Source organism: Arvicola amphibius, chromosome 4, assembly GCF_903992535.2.
Source record: "Arvicola amphibius chromosome 4, mArvAmp1.2, whole genome shotgun sequence".
NCBI classification, from domain to species: domain Eukaryota; kingdom Metazoa; phylum Chordata; class Mammalia; order Rodentia; family Cricetidae; genus Arvicola; species Arvicola amphibius.
This window is the reverse complement of record NC_052050.1, coordinates 147,424,571-147,445,767: the sequence shown is the minus strand read 5'-3', so window position 1 is coordinate 147,445,767 and position 21,197 is coordinate 147,424,571. Positions and strand designations below refer to the sequence as shown.

Sequence of the window (21,197 nt, the reverse complement as noted above, 5' to 3'; positions counted from 1 at the left end):
TCTGAGCAGTTAAGTGCGCTGTCACCTCTCATTTGGTCCCTTTCCTTTTCCTTTGAGATAGTAATTGCCTCGTTTTATTTCCTTTGTTCCTCACTTCCTGTTATGAACTCAGCCCCCCCAGTCCCCTCCCCACCTATCCCCTCCCCTCCCCTCTTTTTAGCATTGCAGCTATGCAGCAGTGTGTCTCCTGAGCTCTGTCCTGCCTCCTGCTTCAGCCTGGATAGACTGAAACCACGCCACTGTGCCAAGTGTAATGGAGAAGACGTTTTAAGCCTTCTTTTGGCTTTCTTGATGTTAGCTCTTCATTTTCCTGAATCTTATACTTATTTTCATTAACCTCCACATTAAAAAAAAAAAGATTCCTCGTGAAAGACACTTAGGAATTAGTACTTAACCCATTAATGTCTGAAGATGTCTTTATCCTGTTGTTAAGTACAGGTTGGTGGTTTGGCTCTGTCATAGTTGGGGATTTTAAAGGCTTTCCTTCATTGTTCCACAGACTCCCAAGGTTGCTATTGCAAAATCCAGTACCATCCTGATGCCGGATCCATTGGCTTAGGTGGATCTTCTTTTCTGTGTATTTCAAAATGTCATTCCGTTCCTTATGTTTCTAAGTGTGCTGATTCTTTGAGCCAGGTACGACATAAACAGAGAGTTTATGTTCTTCATCTCTGAAAAACTGACTTACATTATTTCCTTGGTTTCCCTCCATTTTTTTTTAATGTGTTCCATAATTGCCTTTATTCAGACATAGAGACTCAGGTCCCTGGTCTACTTTCATGTTTTTCCTGCCTCCCCTCTCACTGTCTCAGGAAATGTCTTTAAACCTGACCTTAAATACACGCATTGAATGCAGCCCTATTCTGTGAAAACTTCCTTTAATAGTTTTCTGTTCTTGTTATATGATCAGTAACTTACAATGTGATCGCATTTTAAAGGTTTCTTATGCTTTCCTACATTGCCCCTGTTGTTTCTGGAATCCTCCCCATACCCCCGTTTATTTATTTGTTTTTTTTTTTTATGGTTTTGTCTCTATCATTTAGACTTACCTTAAAATCCTATCGGTTTTCCTGGACATTTGAGTTTGAGACCTGAGGAGTTGAAAGCTTTTTGTACTTTAAACCTGCCATTTATTATCTCTCATTTGAGATTTTTAAGGAGGGACAAAATGAAACCCAAAAAACCTGTGGTCTTTTCTTTTTAACTACTAACCCTCTGACTTGGAGGTAGAAATCGGTGTTCGTCTAAGCATTTGTATAGCATTTTATTTCTTTATGTATTTATTTGTGTGAGTTATGTGTGTATGTGGGGGGGGGTCAGAGGACAGTTTGTGGGAGTGAGTTCTCTCCTTTCACCATGTGGGCTCCAGGGATTTGAACTCAGGTCATTAGGCTTGGCAGCAATCCCCTCTCCCTGCTGAGCCATCACACCAGCCCAGAAATTTGGTGTTCCAAGATCCCACTTTTTAACCTAGCAGTCTCTCACCCAATGCTCTGACGCCTCCTGCACTTCACTCCCTCTTCCTATCAGATGCACACCTACCATATCAAGTAAACCTCCTGGCTACTGCTGGGGTTGATGTGAGGTCAGTCTCTGGAGCCCATAGTTGCATCCTGTGGCCCAGCTCCTTAGCATCTGTGGGTCCTGCATAGGTCCAGCATGCTCTTAGCAGTGACAGGCATTCCCCCCCCCTACCCCGTTAGCAGCTGGTTTCAGCTTGTCTTCTCTGTCAAGGCCAGTCTGACCTTCTGTTTGCTTTCTGCTATCCAGAACTTTCTCTTGCTGTATTCTTGTTGTCTTTACCATTTTCTTTCATGCGTTTTTTTTTTGTTAATGCCTTTTTAGATTTATTAATTTTATTTTGTGTATTTGGATGTAGGTATGTGCACCATGTGCATGCCTAGCGTCCACAGAGGCCAGAAGGAGATGTTGGGTCCCCTGGAATTGTAGTTGTGGATAGCTGTGAGCCGCCCACAATGTGGGCACTGGGAATCAAACCCAGGTTCTGTGCAAGAGCAAAAGTGCTCTTAGCCACTGAGCCACCTCTTCAGCCCCCGTGGGTTTGTTGTTTTTGTTTTTTACCTAATTTCCAGTTGACTGCAGGAGGAGGTAGGGAGCTTGCGTGTGCCCCATCTAGTTGCATTTGGCGTGCAGAGGGTGTCGTCCTTTGAGACGTTCCAGGAATTCAGGGCCTGTCTGCGGGGAATGCTTTCGTCTTCTCCTCTCCGTTGGCTGTCAGCTGTCTGGAATGACCTCTGCTGGCTCCAATCCTGGCCTCTCGCAGATGTCAGTGACCTGCATCACCAGGCAGTCCCGGTTTAAACACATTCTTCAGCACTGGGATGGGGAGGTGGCTGCTCCATTTGAAACAGCTGCCTAGGTTATTTTGTTTATTTTTAATCTTTGCCACTGGCTCTTTTCTCTTAACTCTCCTCTTTCCCCTCATTCCCAGCAAAGGTGATTCTTTAGGGCCCTTCTTTTTCTTCTCTCCTCTATACTTTATCCTCATTTTACCTGTTCCCTGTCATCTGCCGAGCTTCAAGCATGTTTTCTAACTCAGCTACACACCCACCTTTCCCCGAATTATTCCTTTTCCTCTTAGATGCGTACAGCCATGCCAGATTATTGGCTGTTTAACTGGATGGCCCTTGGCTGGTGGCCACCTTGCATCCGGTGGCTGTACCTGGCCATGGTGGAAAGAAAGACGTTTGTAGACTAGGGATGTCAAGAGGAAGAGGCGGTCTAGAGGAGAGTTCAGGCTTGGGATGAATGTCAGGACTTTTCTGATTCCCCTTTTAGACTTAGAAATCTGGCTGAGCCCTGTCGGGAGGCAGTCAGGGAAGTATAATTGGTGTGCAGAAAATACGGCTCGAGTGACTGAAAGAGGAACGGAGCTTTTTCATGGTCTACTGAAATGTACTCAGATGTACTCAAACCGAGGAGATCTTTTGCTTTAAGATTTCTGAGAAAGACCCAAAGAGTACAAATTGCAGCCTCAAGTTTGGAGTTTTTCAAAGTTTTTGAATGTCTGAATTATTGGCTGGCAGTACAGCATAGATAAGAGTAATGCTTATCCTTTAGGGGATGCCAAATGGATGCTAAGAAGAAAGAATGGTTTTGTTTCCCTTTAGTTTTTTCCTCTTCTTTTGTTTTAAGGTGACTGCAATCTGGAGCCCAAGGTTTAGTTTCAGGGCCGTGTTTATCTAACAGAGCAGGTGAGTGGAGCGTTAGGGGTGGTAGAAGCCATGCCAGCAGAGAGGCTGTGCTTTTGAGTCTTACAGATAGGAAACAGTCCACGCAGTATTGTGTCCCGAGGCTGCTGTCCCAGCTGCTGTCTCCTCCTCTGGGTCTTTGATGCCACCAACGTTTGCATCACAAACCCATCCACGGGTGAATTTCCTAGCATCCTGGCAGCGAGCATGGCAGGATTAGAGAGAGCAATGGTGACCGATTCATAGCTATTCTGGGCCTATACCAACTTCTGTCTCAGTGCCACAGGCATGGCACGGTGGTGGTGGGGTTAGCCTAGGCACCCACAGATGTGAAGAAATTAACCTTGGACAGGTTATTGCCTATCAAACAGGTCATCCACATGCCTAAAGCAAACCCTGGGAAGGTGGAAAGATGTTAGCAATTCTGGCCACATGTGCCTTCTTCCCTACTTTCTTCACCTTGAAAAAGAAAGTGAGCCAAACAGCGGAGAACTGGAGAGTCTAATGCATACCACATTTCCATCATCAATTTCCCTCCTCCCTTCACTGCCCCCCCAACCTATGTAAACTAAATTCCTTTACATGGTCATGACAAAGGAACATTTTTTTTTTGAGTTGTGATTAAAAGCAGCACAATCAAGAAATAGTTTCCACTGAGGCAATAGCGTTTTAAACTCAATAATGGGTGGGGAGAGAGAACGCGGTCAGTGGGCTTGGCTACGGGTTCTAATCCTGATTGCATCTCCTACAAATGGCAGCCTTGTGCTGTCATTGTGTGGCCCTGATTCTTCTTGCCTGTAATAAAGCACTCGACATGCCTGCCTGACTGCCATCGTGTGTAGCAACCAAAAGCCAGGAGATGAGCCGCTCTCAACCTTCCTGACGCTGCGACCCTTTAATACACAGCTCCTTATGTCATGGTGACCCCCAACCACAAAATGATATCCTTGCTACTTCATAACTGCAGTGTTGCTACTGTGATGAATCTGATCTGCAACCCCTGTGGGCTGGGAACCGCTGCAGTAGATGGAGCACCTGGCCTGTGTTTGTCTCACAAGCACAGGGCATGGTGGGCATTCAGTAAATGATGACAGGCTGGTGTGTGCATCACTCTCTGTCTCTCGTGGTAATGCAAGTGGTACCTGACCACTTCTAAGACACAGTTGAGGTTTACACGTTGGACTTGGGCATCATCTACCTTGTGAGAGGACCCGAGTTATCTCACTGCCTTGCAGCCTTTCTTTAAGAAGTAGTGAGTTCACTTCCTGTTGCCACAGCGAATACCTCACACAACCAGCTTCTACAGGAACGGCTTCTTTCACCTAACAGTTTGGGAGGCTAGTGCATGACCAGTTGGCCTGTTGCCTTGTGTGAGGCAGCGCACTATGGCTAGAACACTGTCTTGGATGAAAGCCACTCACTTCATGGCCAGAAAGCCCCAAAGATTGGAGGAAGGTGAAGGGGGGGCGGCGGCGGCGGGACCTGCCATCCTCTCAAAAGGCTCACATCAGTGACCTAAAGACCCCTCATGGCCTGGCGAACATTCCACTAATAGTTCCACTAAGGACTACGCTTTCAACACAGAGGTCTCCAAAGAACGCTAAGATGGAAACAATGGGGAAGGTTTGTTTTCCGTTCCCATTGGCTCTGAGAAGCGAGGAGACTGCCTTGGCTTTGGCCCCGCTGGTGAGTCTCTTCTGGCCGCTCCCCTCACTCAACCCCATTGAGAGCTCTCGTTCATCAAGTTTTACACTGAATCAAGTGATTTTTGTTTTAAAAGGGAAATCCCAGGTTCAAGGTCTGTAAGCCAAGAGTGGGAGCAGAGGTAAGTGTGGGCCAGTGGGCCAGTTTGGGCCCGCCTGGGTGAGGCCTTGCAGGGGCAGTCTCCACTGTCTGTTCCTTGCAGGGTGGGGGTGCTGGCTTCCAATTGCTTTGTTCATCATGGGGGTGAGATTCAAGCAAATCAGAAGCGGTGGGCAGCAACCTACCCTACTGCAGTGGGGGTGTTGATGCTTTGAAATCACTGGAGTCGGGGTGCTGTGGCTCGCCTTACTATTCCGAGTGCTGGGCACTCCCGAAGAGCTAGGCGGTCAACAGTTAGTGATGCCTGCTCATCAGGGTCCACTTGTGACCTTTCTCTCAGCCTTGGCGTGGAGCATTTCTCACGCCTGGAGTATTTATTAGGCAGGACTTGAGTTAAGTAGGCCTCAAGGTCTAGAAAACGGTCGGGGGAATAGTTTGAATTCACAGCCTTAGATACATTCGTTCGTGAAAGATTTGCTCTCAAGACTCTTCTCTTTGCCCTCCTCTTTGCTTGTAAGGGAGCCAAGGTTTGGCCTGGTAACCGACAGAACATTCTGTGGTGACTTCTCCTCCTAGCATGGTCTCTTTCAGCCAGAGGGACTCTGGTGCCGTTTCATGAGAGAAGCCATTCTAAAATGGAAGTGGAATTAGGAGCCTCTCTGAGCTCCTCATTTTCTCGATCCAGTTAATGAGCACTCTAAGTTTTGGGTTCATTAGGAAGAACTTTGAAACCACAGAGGCGGCAGGCCCAGCCCAGCGATTGGAAGTGTGCTGGTTGTCAGGGCACCGTGGTTTGGCTATAGCCCCTCTGCCCCCCCAGGCCTATGTGCTGCAGGCTTGGTCCGCAGCTTCCGCCCGCGCCCCCACCCATCCCCGTGGCACTCAGGGAGCTGGTGTAACATTCAGATGGGGTCTGGTGGAAATGAGTTATTTTGGGCATGTCTTGAGGGAACCCGAACCACTGTTCTTTTCTTTCTTTTTGCTTGCTACTTACTGCCATGTGGCTAGCAGCTTTTCCCTGCCCTGTGCTCTGGCTATCATGTGACGTTTTGTCACATGCCCATGGGGACTGTAGTGACTGAAAACTGGAGTGTAACCAAAACAGAACTTTTCCTTCTTATCAGCTGACTTAGCTCAGGAGTTTGTTTGGACGGCTAATTAATGCACAGGGGTTGGAATTTAAAACTAATGAATGAGCAAACCAACTGACTGGCCGGATGTCAGTTTTCTTATCTCCTAGATGGGGTCAACCATTGTCCTCTCTTCACGGAGTTACTGGAATCCATCTGTTAAAGGAATAAGGCTTTCCTCATGGAATCTGTATGGAAGGTCTTGAGCTACTTGAAAATGACGGTGGTGGTGGTGGTGGGTTTGGTTAACTCTTCAAAAAATGTATTTATTTATTTAAAACTATCTTTTCTCATTTTACATACCAATCCCAGTTCCCACTCCTTTCCTCCCACTCCCTGGCTTGGAAACTTTTAATTCGAAACAATTCAGGGGATGTATCGATTACCTGGTGGCTGATATCTGGAAGATGATTTCCAATTTCTAATATCTGGTGTTGGCTACTTCTAAAGCACACAGCAGTGTGTGCTTATTGGACGTCTTTGCTCATTGGGTCCCTAATGGCCACCACTGAAGGAGTTGTGCACAGGTTCAAAACAATATTCAGGGCTGGGATGTTGTCCAGTGGTAGAGTGCTTGCCTGTCACACAGTGGGGCCCGTGTTCCATATCCCGTATTTATGGAGAAGAAAAACTAACACAGAATCTGTGGACACAAAGCAAAGAAGAGGGAGGGTTGAGGGTATGTTGTTAGTTCTTTCTCCCGGTTCTGAGAACCCAAGAGGCTCTTCTTGCATATTAGATGTGAGGAGTGGCCGTCACTTGTATGTGCCCACTAAAACTGTCTCTGAGCTGTTAGGGAGTCAAGGTGAAGTTTAATTCTGCATGGGTCATTTCCATGGACAAGACCTCAGAAGTGTCCATCTGTGGCTTAGTGATCAGTGGGGCAGTTCCTTCCTTAGATCAAACTTCCCTCAACAGCTGGAGGAACTTTGACTTCACCTGCGCTGAATTTGGCATTATGTTGAGCACACCTTAGCATACAGTTTGAAGGGCTCTCCGAATTCCCCTTTCTGCATGTGCTCCCAGATTCTATCTGCCTTGTTTTGGATGGTATGAAAACAAAACCACTAACTTTCTTACAAAAAAAAAAAAAAAAAAAACCAATTAGGACAATTTTTTTCTTTAAATGTTTGAGACAATAACATTAGATTATATAGGTTAAGTTGAATTGTATGACCTCTTCTCTTTTTATATTATTTTCTGACATACAAAAGAATTGGCTTCATGACATATTCATGCATGTGTATCATTGTCCTCTGCTCATATCCCTTCCCATTATTCTCTTATTCTCCCCTTACCTGCTATATGCCCATCCCCACCTCAAGCTACCTTCATCACATGTGCATACACACACATACCCCTACATCACACACACCCCTACATCACACACACCCCTACATCACACACACCCCCCTACATCACACACACACACCCACACCCACACCCACACACCTACCTCCCTATTCTGCACGAGAGAGAAACGCAACAGTATTTGTCTTTCCAATTTTGAATTATTTTGCCTAACGTGTTGAAACCTGAAATTGATTTGAGACCCTCTTGATGCCCCGCAGCTGTCCCCCGGGGGCTCTCATAGCTCGGAAGTACAGTGACCAGCGTCACTGTGTTCCCTTCCTGTAGGACTGGGTGGGCTGTTGTTTCCAGTGAAAAGCTGTGTTCTAAATGCTTTCTCTTTCTCGTCCTCCCCTTCTCTCTCTGCCTCCCCCTCCTCATCCCAGCACTGCGGATGAAAATCAGAGAAGTAAAGAAGGAGAATGGCGACAAGAAGATTGTCCCCAAGAAGAAAAAGCCCCTGAAACTGGGGCCCATTAAGAAGAAGGAGCTGAAGCGGCTTGTGCTGTTCCTGAAGAACGGGGCCGACTGTCCCTGCCACCAGCTGGACAACCTCAGCCACAACTTTCTCATCATGGGCCGCAAGGTGAAGAGCCAGTACCTGCTGACGGCCATCCACAAGTGGGACAAGGAAAACAAGGAGTTCAAAAACTTCATGAAGAAAATGAAAAACCACGAGTGCCCCACCTTCCAGTCTGTTTTTAAGTGATACTGGGGTGCACTGGGGAGGGAGTGTGTGACCTGGGGTGAGGGTGGGGGCGAGGGGACGGCCCTGGCTCTTGGGGTTCACATATTGCTCTTGCCCATTACAGTTGTGGCTTTTGCATCGCAGCTGGCTCCATTCCTACAGCGACCCCACTCCCCCCTCTTGACATAGCCGCACCCAGCTATGTCCAGGGCTCTTTAGACTAGAAGGCTTTTTAAGGGCGGCAGCAGGGTCAGCAGTCACTGTGCAAAAGGAGGGGCAGGATCCTTTCACTGAGTCTCAGGCACACACACACACACACACACACACACACACACACACTCCCAAGGTAGCCGGGGTATCCCAGTACAGAATGCGATAGACAAGGGGTAGGATGGGAGGCCACTGCCTGTTCTACCCTCAGCTTTTGCACCAGTCACCTTCTATAGGAGACTCTTGGTCTCAGATGGTCGTGTCTATCCATCCCTTGGGACACAAGGGTGACAGAGGCTTGCCTTTGTATGAGGAGGAACATGGGTGGGCATGAAGAGACACAAGGCATTTCAGGCTGAGCAGCCAATGGTTACTGGTTTTCAAAAACATAGCGAAAGGAAAAAAAAAAAAACAAGAGCATCAGCAAGTCATGAGTCAGGGTGAATGGGAGCTCACATTGCGGCTTCATCTGTCATATTTCAAAAGAACACCCTCTACATAAACAGCGACAAAACCTCACACACCCTTCAAGGCTTTGATAAAAATCCACACTGAGCATTTGAAGGACAACCAAGACTAAGATCTATATCTCTGACTGCCCAAGGCTGCCCTCTTAATGAGCATGCTGTCTGCGCGTGTGCTATGGAAAGTAGCAACTGTCTGCGCATGTGCCTCGGAGGGGGTGGGCGTGACATCATGGTAGTTCCCTGCTGCCCTGGAGCCCGCACAGCCGTGGAAGCTGTCAGTATCTACGGCGCTCCCCAGATTGCTTTTATCCAAGGAGATCCATTTCTTTCAACACGATTGCGTATGGTTAAAAGATACTCGAAATCGCTGCCTGCCTGACCCCTCCACTTTTGCTTTTGTATCCCCCCCCCCCACCACTCGTGCGTTTTGAGGATGAGTGTCCTATCCAAGGAGATGGCAACAACAGCTAACCGTTGGCAAAAGTGCCCAAAGGTAGTCCTCAAAGTTGGTGTGCTTAGTAAATGATGTAGATAAGCCGGTTTTCTTCCGCAGCCTAACTCCTGCTGTCCGAGTAGCTCTAAAGGAAAAAGACGGGAACGCTGATTTCTTCCACCAAAGTCGTGACTATTCATTTATTCCCCAGCACATCTCAAGGAATGCAGTGGCGGTCGGTCTCCCTGGGGTGCTCAGTCCTGCTGCAGCATCGTGAGGAGTTGTGTCATCCAGTGGCCTTGGATTGACACAGAAACAGGGAAATTCTGGTAACTTCTGAAGGGTTGTAGCCTGGAAATCAACAAGCCAACCTAGTTACCGACCTGAGTGGGATACTGACCTAGTTAACCTCCTGTTTAGTAATCCCATTATCATAACACTTAAATATTCTCTCAACCTTAACGTTATTAGGGGCCTTAAATGATTTGCCTATACTTTTGGATGATTTTAAAATGCACATACGTATTAGTAATTAGTAATAGTCTACTTTTCTCATTGTCCACCTGAAAACACAAGCGTATTTCATGAGTGTGTAGAGCTGGGCCAAGAGCCGCTAGTTCAGGGCTCGCTGAAGGGCTGCTCACTTTGGCTAGTGGGTCATACAGCAGGGCCCTCTCCAAGTGACAGAGGACTTCCTGCGCGAGTTTATATTGGGGTGTGTTAGCAGTTCCGGGGCCATGCTGGCTGTCGCACCCCTCACCCCGCACTCCACCACTGCAGAATCCCCCGGCATTAGAGGCCTATTGTGGACCTGTGAGGATTTTAGATGCGTATGTGCCAGTTTTGTCAGCACGAGCTCAGCAGTTCAGCACAAGCAAGGGAGGCTATCTATGAACTCAAAGCTGCATGATCTCCAACCTTTGTTCTTTTCGACAAAAGGCACAACAAACCAATGTGCAGACTCATTGGCCTCGGCACCGGCTTCCAGCAGAGGAGGTCCATGTGCGTTCTGACCGTTGTTGCCAGGGAAAGGGTCAGCCTTGGAGGGCTTTAAAAGTCTCATTCTAGAGAGTAGGAGGAGGCCAGACCCGCGGATCCATTGGGCACTACCAGTAGAGAAGACAGGCTTGGAGGCAAGAATTGTAATACTATTTTAAGACATTCTGTATCCACACTCAGCTCTCATGGTTGGAGGGTTAGCGCTACATTCTCCCGGGGGGCCGGGCCCGAGCAGGGTTCTGGCTAACTGTGAAGGTTTCAATCACAGAAATCTCATTTCCCAAAGCTAGAGCCTGTCTTCCTTGTGAGACTCCGTGTAGGTAGATGATCTGTTATGCCTTCATAGCGGAAGTGTTTTGAGATGTGTTTCAGAAGCAAACCTGAGGCCACATCTCCACGCTGGCATGCTGGCTGCTCTGACCTGGCTTCGCAGGTCCCCAGCACACAAATGGAATTCCTTCCTGCTGGCCCTAGTTCTTTCGTGAGGGACTCCACTTTTAGAGTCCAAAACTTTTATAAAAAGCTTTGAATACTGTGAAGACGTTTTACATTCCATTTCATTTGTGTTGTTTTTTTTAAACTACATTTGACCAGATGTTTTGATGTTATCACTTATGTAATAGTAATTCCCATATGTGTTTTGTTTTCATGCTTTTCCTGCCATGTATTCACTTGACTAAAATCACTCAATCAATAACAACGTGAGTTGTGATTTACCCGACTGCCTGTCCAGCATCCACGCTCCCTCCCTCTGCATACTCCCCTGTGTTCCAGTGATGGCTTCTGGTCCTACAACAACATCACCTTGATGTCGTGCCTGGGTGTGGTGGGTTGAAGAGCCCTGGAAAGGACTGTGAATATTCCCTGCCTTCCTTCCCCACTAACCATCTCTTCTTAACAGCCTAATGTCTGTCTGGCTGTGTGGGTTTTAGCTCGGCCAAACTTTCTGCTCCCTGTTTTAGATGGCTTTTCCCCTGCTGGTCCATTTTAGTGTTCACATTCAAATGACCTGCTAGAACGTAAGAAACGGTTTGTATCTGGTGCTGTGGTCCCATTTGGGATCTTGCAGATGAACAATCTTAAGACTTGACATGGCTGGGGCTTCCCAGAAGACTTTGGGTAACTGGCGTGGCTACAATCAGAACCCACAGTCCCTGAGTCCCAGCTGAATTACCTACTGGGCCTGCTTTTGTACCCGGAGTGACACACTTTGCTGATCCCTGGATGTTTATTTTGGGGTTGGGCTTCTTGCCTATGGAATTTTTCCACTGTAGCGATGGCTCCCTTACATGGTACCTCCCCCCCTCACCCCCCGCCCCCCAGCGAAAAAGTCTCCACACTGGAACCGCTAGTATTTCTCCAAATGTGCATCAGAGCCTCCCCCACCCGGGCACAACACCACCATCTCTTAGGGGACAAACCAGGATCTTCAGATACTCATCTGCTCTGGTGAAGTGTTGATGCACCGTCACTGCCCAAGTAGGACATTGTCACTTCCTCTTGGCTCTCTGTGGGTTAAGGAGAGAATTTCCTTTCGGCTTGGTCCTACCCTGCAGAAGCCATACTGCCATGACCCATAGTGTCTCACGACATTTCAAAGTGTCCTCTCCCTAATAAGTTAGCACAAGGGCGCAGATGTATACTTCTGTTTCTAGGGGTGCCAGGGGATTCAGGGTCCCCAGGGTTGTGAGTGGGTGGGCCTGCTTAGGCATTTCAGGTGATCTAAGAACTACAAGCTTGCTTGAGTTCAGTCTGCATAGTGCACACCACTCCTCAAGGAGCTCCCCAGACCTCCCTACCAAAGGGCAGCAAGAGATGGGTCCCAGTGAGGTTGACTCCACCGTCTTCCCACGTGGGATCCAGATGTGCCAGCAAATCCATGTTGGCATCAGAGGAGGAACCACTGGGGCAGTCACCTGGTGACAGTCGTAGGAGAGAAGGGGATATATTCCACCGTTAGCATGTGTAGCAGTCACAGAGAGTGGCGTGCCCACATCCAGTTTCTGGCTTCCAGCCCCAGCGATCTTGAATATGTGGGGTAGTAATGAGGTCTCATGTTAGTTTGCTGCCTCTTCACTGAAACGCATGCTCACAACATGCAGGAAACACAGAAAAGTTTTAACAAGAAGGAGCCAGGGAGGAAGGAAGATGTGGTCTTAAGGACACTTCCTCAGTGACCTACTTTCTCCTCCTAGATTCCACCTGTGATTCCCCTCCCAACAGTTCATTCAAAATTTTAATTCATCAACGGATTGAACTATTCATTGGGTCAGAGTCTTCAGGATATGGTTGTCTCTCCTGGGCATATTACAGTTGAATGGGGTTGACAATCTAGATAACACTAGATTTACAGCTTGTAAGTGGTTTACTGGCTGTTTCAAGACCCTGGTTTGTGGATCTTTGCAAAACCGAATAGCACGAACTTGGCTTGGGAATGAGAATCAGGTGCTTATTTGGGGCATTTTCTTTTCTCTTCTGCACACATTGCTGCAAGACTTCCTGAAGTATTGTGGGCTACTTTGATATTAGTTAATAAAGTGGTTCGGAGGGAGGGGATGAGGCTTTGCTTCTTTCCTTTATAATGGGGCACATCGGGCTCTTCAAAGAGTTCTTCTGTGATTTAGTCACACAGCTACATAGGACAAGTGTAGATTCTGAGTCTGTGGATCTAAGATGAAACATTTTTTTCTCTTTCTTCCTTCCTTCCTTTCTCTCTCTCTCTCTCTCTCTCTCTCTCTCTCTCTCTCTCTCTCTCTCTCTCTCTCTCCCTCCCTCCCTCCCTCCCTCCCTCCCTTCCTCCTTCCTTCTTTTCACTCAGTATTTCAAGACAGGGTTTCTCTGTGTAACAGCTCTGGCTGTCCTGGAACTTGCTCTGTAGACCAGGTTGGCCTCAAACCCACAGAGATCTGCCTGCTTCTGCCTCCCGAGTTTTGGGATTAAAGGCTTGAGCTACCACCTAAGTACTCCACACCTCTAGGGACAGCAGGAGCTGGGTCTGCCAAGCACTTCTTGGGCAGGGGCACTTTCGGGGGCTCCCGAGAGGCCTTGCACCCAGTGGGAAACCTGTCTCAGAAGTCCTCTTGAGGAACCGTTTCCTCTGTCATCACAATAGGGGCCATACTTTGAATCGGGAACAAACCCAACTGGAGTGGGAGTCGATTATAAACCCAGATTAGCTGGGGCTAATCTTCCATCATTTACTTATTTTTTTTTCCTTTTAATTGTTTACAGTGCTGGGAGGCCAACCCCAGGCCTTGCACAGAGGAGGCAAGCTGTCCACTTTTGAGCTACAATCCTAGCCCTAAACGGCTGTCCCTCTGGGGTGCACTCTACTTTTGGGAGCACTCAAGGCCCCATCTTTTGTTGCCCCCTTGGCATGGCACCCTATTAGCATTTCAAGCTGTGTCCTTTAACAGTGCTAGTTCCCACTACTGGCGGCGGCTGGAGCTAACCCGCTGCCGGTGTTATCTGGACAGCTGAAGTAAGACAGGAAGTTGCCAACAGAGGTGGGACTTTTCGTGTTCCATTTGTTCACATCTGGGCAGTTTCAAACCCTTGCTGTGGGGGAAGCCAAGATGGGAAGGGGCGACTGAAGTCTTTGGAGGGAAAATCCTTTCCCTGACAAATGGAGAATGGCCTGCCAAGCAGGGCTGATTTACTAGGGGGCAGGCATTAGGGTTTCTGTCAGCAGAGGCCAAGGAAGGCTGCTCTGTGGGGCTTTGAGGAAGATAGGTGTCAGGGCGAGCTCTCTAGAAGAGCAGAAAGCTCCCATGTCTTCATACATCTGTGCAATATTTAGATAAGAAGGGGCTGCACTTAATCACGGCGAGAGTTGTTTGCTTAAATAGAGGGAGGGAGCATTGCATGTGTGTGTGTCTGAGGAGAGAAAGGAGGTGGGAACACGGAGAAAGGAGCCAGCAGTTTTAAACAGTAACACCACCACCACGTGGTTTTAATTAGGATGGCCTTCCCATCACCTGAGCACCCAAACCAGTCTGGATGCTGGGTAAAGATCAGAATTCACATGGCCTGGTCCTTGGGATTTCGGGGGGGGGGGAGCTCTGGGGAAAGTTTCTGCCTCCATCCCTGCAAACGCCTGAGTCAGGAACCTGGGTGTCTATTCCTTCAGGAAGCCTGCTGTTTGAATGCCCAGTGGGACCCAAGGCCAGAGCTTCTCTGGGAATCCCTGGGTCTCAAGACTTACAGACAAAATCCAGACATAAAGCCGCACACTCTATTTTCTTCTTTCCAAGGACAGAAAGAGCAGGGGATCTCACGGAGGCTTCTGTACACGTACATTTTGTACATCTCTGCTGCTTTCTGATGATGTGCACGTACACCCAACGTCATTCGTTATCCAGACTTGGGGAAGGATGGTGGGAAAGGGAGAAGGTGACTTCAGGACTTCATTTTCCATTTTGCTGCCTCAGTGTCTGAAGGCATTACACAGATATGGGTGATTTTGCCACTTTGTCTAGATGCTAAGTTCATCATCTGAATGAATGAAGGGAAAAATTGCATGCCCATACCCAAGGGGCTGCTTCACAATGTGACCCGGGGACAGGAAAGGTGAGTAACACATAATATATGAGATTCCCCAGTAATAAGGACATTCCCCCCTAAGGCGGCAGCTGAGGCTACTGGAAACCTAGTTTGGCAACTATCGTTCCAAGATATGCAACGGCTACAGCAACAACAAAAGTTTCCTAGGCCACGGCAAATCAGCTTTTGAGTTGGGTCAAGCTTAGGGGAGGCTCCAAAGGTCCTGAGGAGGTGTGTGTGTGGGAGGGGGGGAGAGGGAGTAAGGAAAGGTGTCAGCTGTGGACCAGTGAACACGAAACCTTCTCAGCCACGTCCCCGGACTGGGCCACTGCTGTTGCGCAAGTGCACTGCAGGCTCCCAGGATTCTCTTCGGCTGCCTCCTTTCTCTGACGCCAGAACTGGCAGATATTCGTGAGAAGGAAGCTGCACACAGGTGAGGATGGTATTCCCCCATGGAGACTCGATACGGTCAGGTTGGATGTTTGTCAGGACAAGACATTTGTGTTTGTTTCCATTAGCTAGCTGGAGGGGAAGAAAGCCTCTTCCCAGGCGAGGGACTAGCGTTAGCTTGGCTGCTCCACGACTCCATGAAGGGAAAGGGTAGCTGGTGTGTTGCGGACAGCCTGGCTCCTAACAGGAACCTTCCGTCCCTAGACCTTCGTCGCTGGAACCTCTTTGTCTGGGTTAGGGGGCAGGGGTCTGGTCCAGGGGCACTTCTCTCCCACCTGAACATGTCTGGGTCCAGAGAAGGCAGGATTCCTTGTCTGACCTCTGGTCCTCCCTGCCTGGTGGGCGGAAAGAGTAGATTCAGCTGCAGGGGATGGATTCAGCTTCTAAAATCAAGTCAAGAAAGACATACACACACGCACAGTCACACTTGAGCTTAGAGACAGGGTCACAGCTTGGCCCCCAGGACCTCCCACCCTCCTTTTCTCAGAGAAAAAGCTGTGCCAGAATTAATTATTTTTTTAATTCTCTGCTACCCTGAGCTGACCACTCTCACCTGTCGGCATAGTTGTGCGCAGCGGTGGGAATGCTTGCTCTCCTGTAAGTGCCCGTTTCCTACTGAAATCCCCACACTAGACCCTTCCGTTGTCCTCATTTTTGCTTGCCATCCCCCCCCCCACGCCCCGGTTCTGTCTGGCCATAGGTAACCTTGCTGTGTGCATCGATTTGGGCTACTGGGGTTTGTCACGTGCACCTTCTCCGTGCAGAATTGCAGGGCTAAGGGCTGTGGGGGAACCATTCCTGGTTGCTGAGCCAAACATCAGGACGAGGGAGGCTTGACAAGGGTCTGGCCTGCTTCCTGATTTTGGATTAGGCCAAATTGGGAGTGTATTGTACACCCCCACCCTCAAGTATTTGAGAGGAAATGTGACCCTTGTGTTTCTGATTCATGTGCACTTAACTCATTAAAATGCTGATTTACAGACAGTGGCGATGTCCAAACTAATCTCTGGGGTCTCTTTTGCAAGCCAGCCAGCTTTTTTTTTTCTTCTTCTTCTTCTTGGTGACTTTTTGTGGAAAGAGTAGGTGGGAAGAAGAAATCGAGATTTTTTGCTTCCCTACCAGGGCAGCTGCATTCCTCCAGTATTGGAACTTGGGCCTGGCAGGCAGGGACAGGAACTCCGACCTTGGAATTGATTGGGTTCCCTGCTGGAGGAGACCTAATCAGAGCCACCTGGTATTCCTCAAGGCCCAGTCGTTGTCCATACTGTAGGAAGCACTGGAACTTGACCTGTGCTGGAAAGGAGCCAGGGTACATGAGAAAGAACGCATCCACTTTGGGGAATGAGTGCAGGTTTAGGGAACGCGCAGATTCTGCAGCCAAGGCACCAAGCCTGGCTTGGCTGGCCACGCTGCAGCTGAGATTCCATCAGCTTCTCCTGTGAGCAGAGGTTTCCTCCTGGGAACTTCGGGTGCATTTGCTCGCACAGTGCATATGAAACTTGTTTGTAGCAAGACAAAGAAGGTGGGTAGATCATAAATTCAGCAGCTGACCGCTAAATTCTTTAGGGAGCCTTGGGATTTTGCCCCATTTCTCGGTTTTGTTTTTTAAGGCGGAGAAGGCTTACGAACAAAACAAAACCAAACCTAAACTGGAGTAAGAAGAATGAGTCACTTGTTATTACGAGTGGGTGGTATCAGTGTGTGTGTGTGAGAGAGAGTGTGTGTGTACATGTGAGTTTGTGTGTATGTGTGAGAGAGATCAGGGCATGTGTGTGGGTATGGGTCGGTGGGTGGTGGTATAAGGGTTTGTGTATCTGTGTGCATATGTGTTGGTATCAGGGTGTGTGTGTGCTGCGTGTGTCTTAGTTAGTTTTCTATTGCTGTGATAAAACACCATGATCCAAAGGAACTTGAGAAGGATCGGGTTTATGGCACTCTACAGCTTATGTCACTGACGGATGCCAGGGCAGGAACCTGCAGGCATGGAGAGGAGTAGAGACCATGGAGGATCGTTGTTTGTTGACTTGCTCCCTCCTGGCTTGCTCAGCCTACTTTTTTCTTCCTTCCATTCTTCCTTTTTTTCTTTTCTTTTCCTTTCCTTTTTTTGTTTGTTTTTATTTTTGTATTTTGACACAGGATTTCTCTGTGTAACCGTCCTGGCTGTCCTGGAACTCACTCTGTAGACCTGGCTGGCTTCAGACTCACAGAGATCTGCCTGCCTTTGCCTCCCAAGTTCTGGGATTAAAGGCATGCGCCACCACTGCCAGGCTCAAGTCTACTTTTCTAAGTACCCAGAACCACCAGCTCACAGGTGGCACCACACACAATGGGCTAGGCTCTCCCACATCCCTCACTTATTGTTTTAAGCACTACTGATTTCCCCATAGGCCAATCTGTGGGGGAATTATCTCAACTGAGAGTCCTTGCTCCCAAAAGATGCTAGCTTGTGTCGGTTGGCACAGAACTAGCCAGCACAGCGTGTGTCTGTGTGTGTGTGTGTGTATGTTGGGGCTGTTGATGAATATCTGTGTCAGTGTGTATAGGCATTAGATGTAAGTCCCTTGTTTTATGTTGGTGTCTCTCTACAATTTGGCTGTCCTGACTCTTTGCTCCTTGTAGGCACGTCCCTGGGCACTACTTGCCTTACTTGGTGTACAAAATTGTGTGGTACTAAGTCCACCATGCATTGACCACCCTTGTTTCTCCATGTCTTATAATTACCTGGCTTGTTTGTAGGCACCCAAATCATAGCATGCTAATTACAGCACCATCCCCTCCCATTGCTCTCAGCCAGGTGCCTGGCATATGACATATGTGAAGACCTGGGTTGAAGCTGGTGGATCTTGGTGTAGTTTTGGCCCATGGCATTGGGAAGGCCTCAGGGGAAGAGGAAATTTCACTGAAGGGTGGGGGAACTTGGACAGCATCCAGTAGCTTTTCTGTACCTGCCTGGGAGCTCTTCCTTACATCCTGGTATCTGAAGTCAGTGGTTTATGTCATCTTCCGTTAAACTAGATCTGTTTTCTCCATTACTAAAGGAGAGCAGTGAATTCGCTCAGCAGAGTTGTACTTCTGAAGAGTAGTCTGCTCACAGACAATGTCTGTCAGCACTGATTTGCCAGTAAGATGAGAGCAAAGCTGGTTTCTCAGCATTTCTCTGGCAGAAGACTCAGCAAATGACACTGGACCAGGATTAGGGCTTATGAAACAGAGTCAGGACTCGGAATGCTGACTCTCCTCACAGGATGCTTGCACCTGCTTCTCTGCAGAGAGCCAAATGCTTGCCTTGGCTCACTCCTCGGTCCAGTTGTCCTCCTTTCAGGAAGATCTTTTCTCATTCAAGGAGTTAAAATCAGCTGTCTGGCAAAGCTAGGATGCTTTCTTCTGAATAGGTGACTCTTTGGTTGCTTTCAGATGTTTTATAGGGAATTAACTTTTCAAGGTTTCTCACTAGATGACGTAAAAAACATACTCAACAAACAAACAAATCAAAATGGCCACCATCGAAATAAATCACAACCAGACAGCAATAAAGCAACAAATAAAACTATAGAAAGAACTCTTTCTTTAGCACAGGTATGCAAAGGAAGATTTCTGCTACCCTCCTCATGTGTGGACTCTGCCAAGGCAAGTGACTGGATGGAGGGCTAGCCGGGGTGTGCTCAGTGGGAACAAGGCTGAGAAACTGAGGCACAACAATCACAACAATCATGACAGGACTTTAGCCCCCTTTTCTCTCAGAAGCATCTTTGAGAAGAGGCATAGAATTGGCTTGAAGTAGTGATTCTTATAAGCCACAAAAGAAAAAAATAAATTTGGATTACATCAAAAAAGAAAATTAAAACTTCTGTGAATCTAAGGGGAAAAACACTGGGAAAAAAGTGGCAACCCACAGAATGGGAGAGAGAATTTGCTAATCATGTGCCTGGTAAGAAATTACTGTTCAAAATATATAAAGAACTCCAATAACTTAACAAGAAAAATAACTGAATAACTTGATTAGAAAGTGGACAAAGGAATTGAATAGACCTTTCTCCAAAAAGGACATCCAAATGGGCACGTGGAAAGATGTCTAACATCCTGAGTCACTAGCGAAGTGTAAATCCATACTGAGGAGCTGGAGAGATGACTCAGTGGTTAAGAGCACTAATTGCTCTTCCAGAGAACCTGGGTTTGATACTGGGGTACCCACATGTTGACTAACAATTTGTCTATAAAGTCCTATGAGATTGTATGCCCTCTTCTGTTCTCTTCAGACACCAGGCATGCACATGGTATATAGACATCCATGTAGACAAAATACCCATACACATTAAAATAAGCAAAAGAATAAATTTTTAAAAGATTTATTTATTATGTACACAACATTCTCCCTCTATGTATGCCTGTAGGCCAGAAGAGGGCATCAGATCTCATTGATGATTTTTGTGAATTACCACATGGTTGCTGGGAATTGAACTCAGGTAGTCTTGGAGAGCAGGCAGTGCTCTTAACCTCTGAGCCATCTCTCCAGACTCAAACTTATGAGTTTTTCATGGAGGGTAATTGGGGATCCAGTCATCCCAAGAAAGATATCACTTCCCCCAGTGACAGGCGACAAGTGACACATCTTTTGCTGACGTCTATGGGCCACCCCATCTGTTTGTTCTCTTCATGGAGGCCACAGAGGACAGATGCTATGGTTGCACACTGTGTAGGGTGTCCTTGATGGGGCAAGGACACGGATCTTATGCTGCCTGTGGGACAGGATCTGGCATGTTTTAATCCTTGTTACTCCATTGGACAGTAGGGAGATCCATAGCTATATCCTGGCACAAGCCTGAGGTAAAAGCACAGGTGGACTTGGGAGGGGTCATGCAGCAGCTTGCTCTTGTGACCATGTAGGGTCCCATCTCTTTGTCTACCAACCCCTCAACCGTGTGTACTGTGCTGCTGCCTTTGTCCTGCTTCTTCTCTCCCAGGTTTTCCTGCTTGCTGCTGGTGGGGGATATGGGAAAATATATATGGGGAGAGTAGGGTGGGAGGAATATAGAAAGGTATGTGTGTGTGTGTGTGTGTGTGTGTGTGTGTGTGTGTGTGTATCTAAAGCTCTCCACTCCAGTTGTCCTGAGTTCATCCTGATGGCTACCCTCAGATGTGCTAGAACTCATTGCTTCTTACCATTGGCCCTTCTGAATTCTGAACACCCTTCCCTGTCTGTGCAGGTCTCCCATACCCCAGGGGACACAAAAGTGCTCCTTCAGTTTCTGCTTCTGTCCATATCAGTCCCCTTTAGAGTCACTGGTCCCAAAGGGAGTGTCTGTGAGTGTGACTCTTCAGATTGGTTCAGGGTCACTCCAGGGCCTGCCCAACAGCAGTCTTTCTCATTAACCACCTCCATTCTGCCCTCTGGTTGTCCTGCTGGAGGGTGTTCATCTTTCAACTCTGGGAATATCTCTTAGGATCCATTAGGAAGTCTCTTCCTTGCTTCTGCCCTGATCCCAGGGCCCCCTTTCCTTGAGGTGTTGAGAAAGAGAGACATGCATACAGACTTCTACTAAGTCTCAACCTCCTCCTAAGCAGGACATCCTCGTAGCCCCCTCTGTTCAGTTCGTTCTCACCCATTTAAACTGCACGGAAATGACCGAGACAGAACACGTGCATTATCTTAATAAGAACAATCTAAATAGCTGTGAACCTTACAAGTGGAAAACTGAGAAGATGCAACAGGCTGCCTAAGTCTGAATGACTAGGAATTCTAGCAGGTGGGTACCTTGGCAAAGAACAGAGGAAATCTGGGATTAGGAAGATTTGGACCCCTGCCTAGCAAGCACTAACAGTGTCTGTGATTGTTCTTCTGCTACAAATAACCAAAAAAAAAAATGGAGAAAATATGTGCAGTGAGTATTGTCAGACACTTGGTACAGGCAGCCC

At 47.8% G+C, this 21,197-nt stretch overlaps 1 protein-coding gene across 1 annotated transcript in view; it reads left to right on the top strand.

Moving 5' to 3' along the window:
- Nucleotides 1–8,204, top strand: part of Sfrp1 (secreted frizzled related protein 1) — a 36,606-nt gene extending 28,402 nt beyond the window's left edge. The window contains exon 3 of the mRNA XM_038328462.1: nt 7,882–8,204. Coding sequence (XP_038184390.1) covers nt 7,882–8,204 — 323 coding nt within the window. The remainder of the gene's footprint in view (nt 1–7,881) is intronic.
- The last annotated feature ends 12,993 nt before the right edge of the window (nt 8,205–21,197 follow it).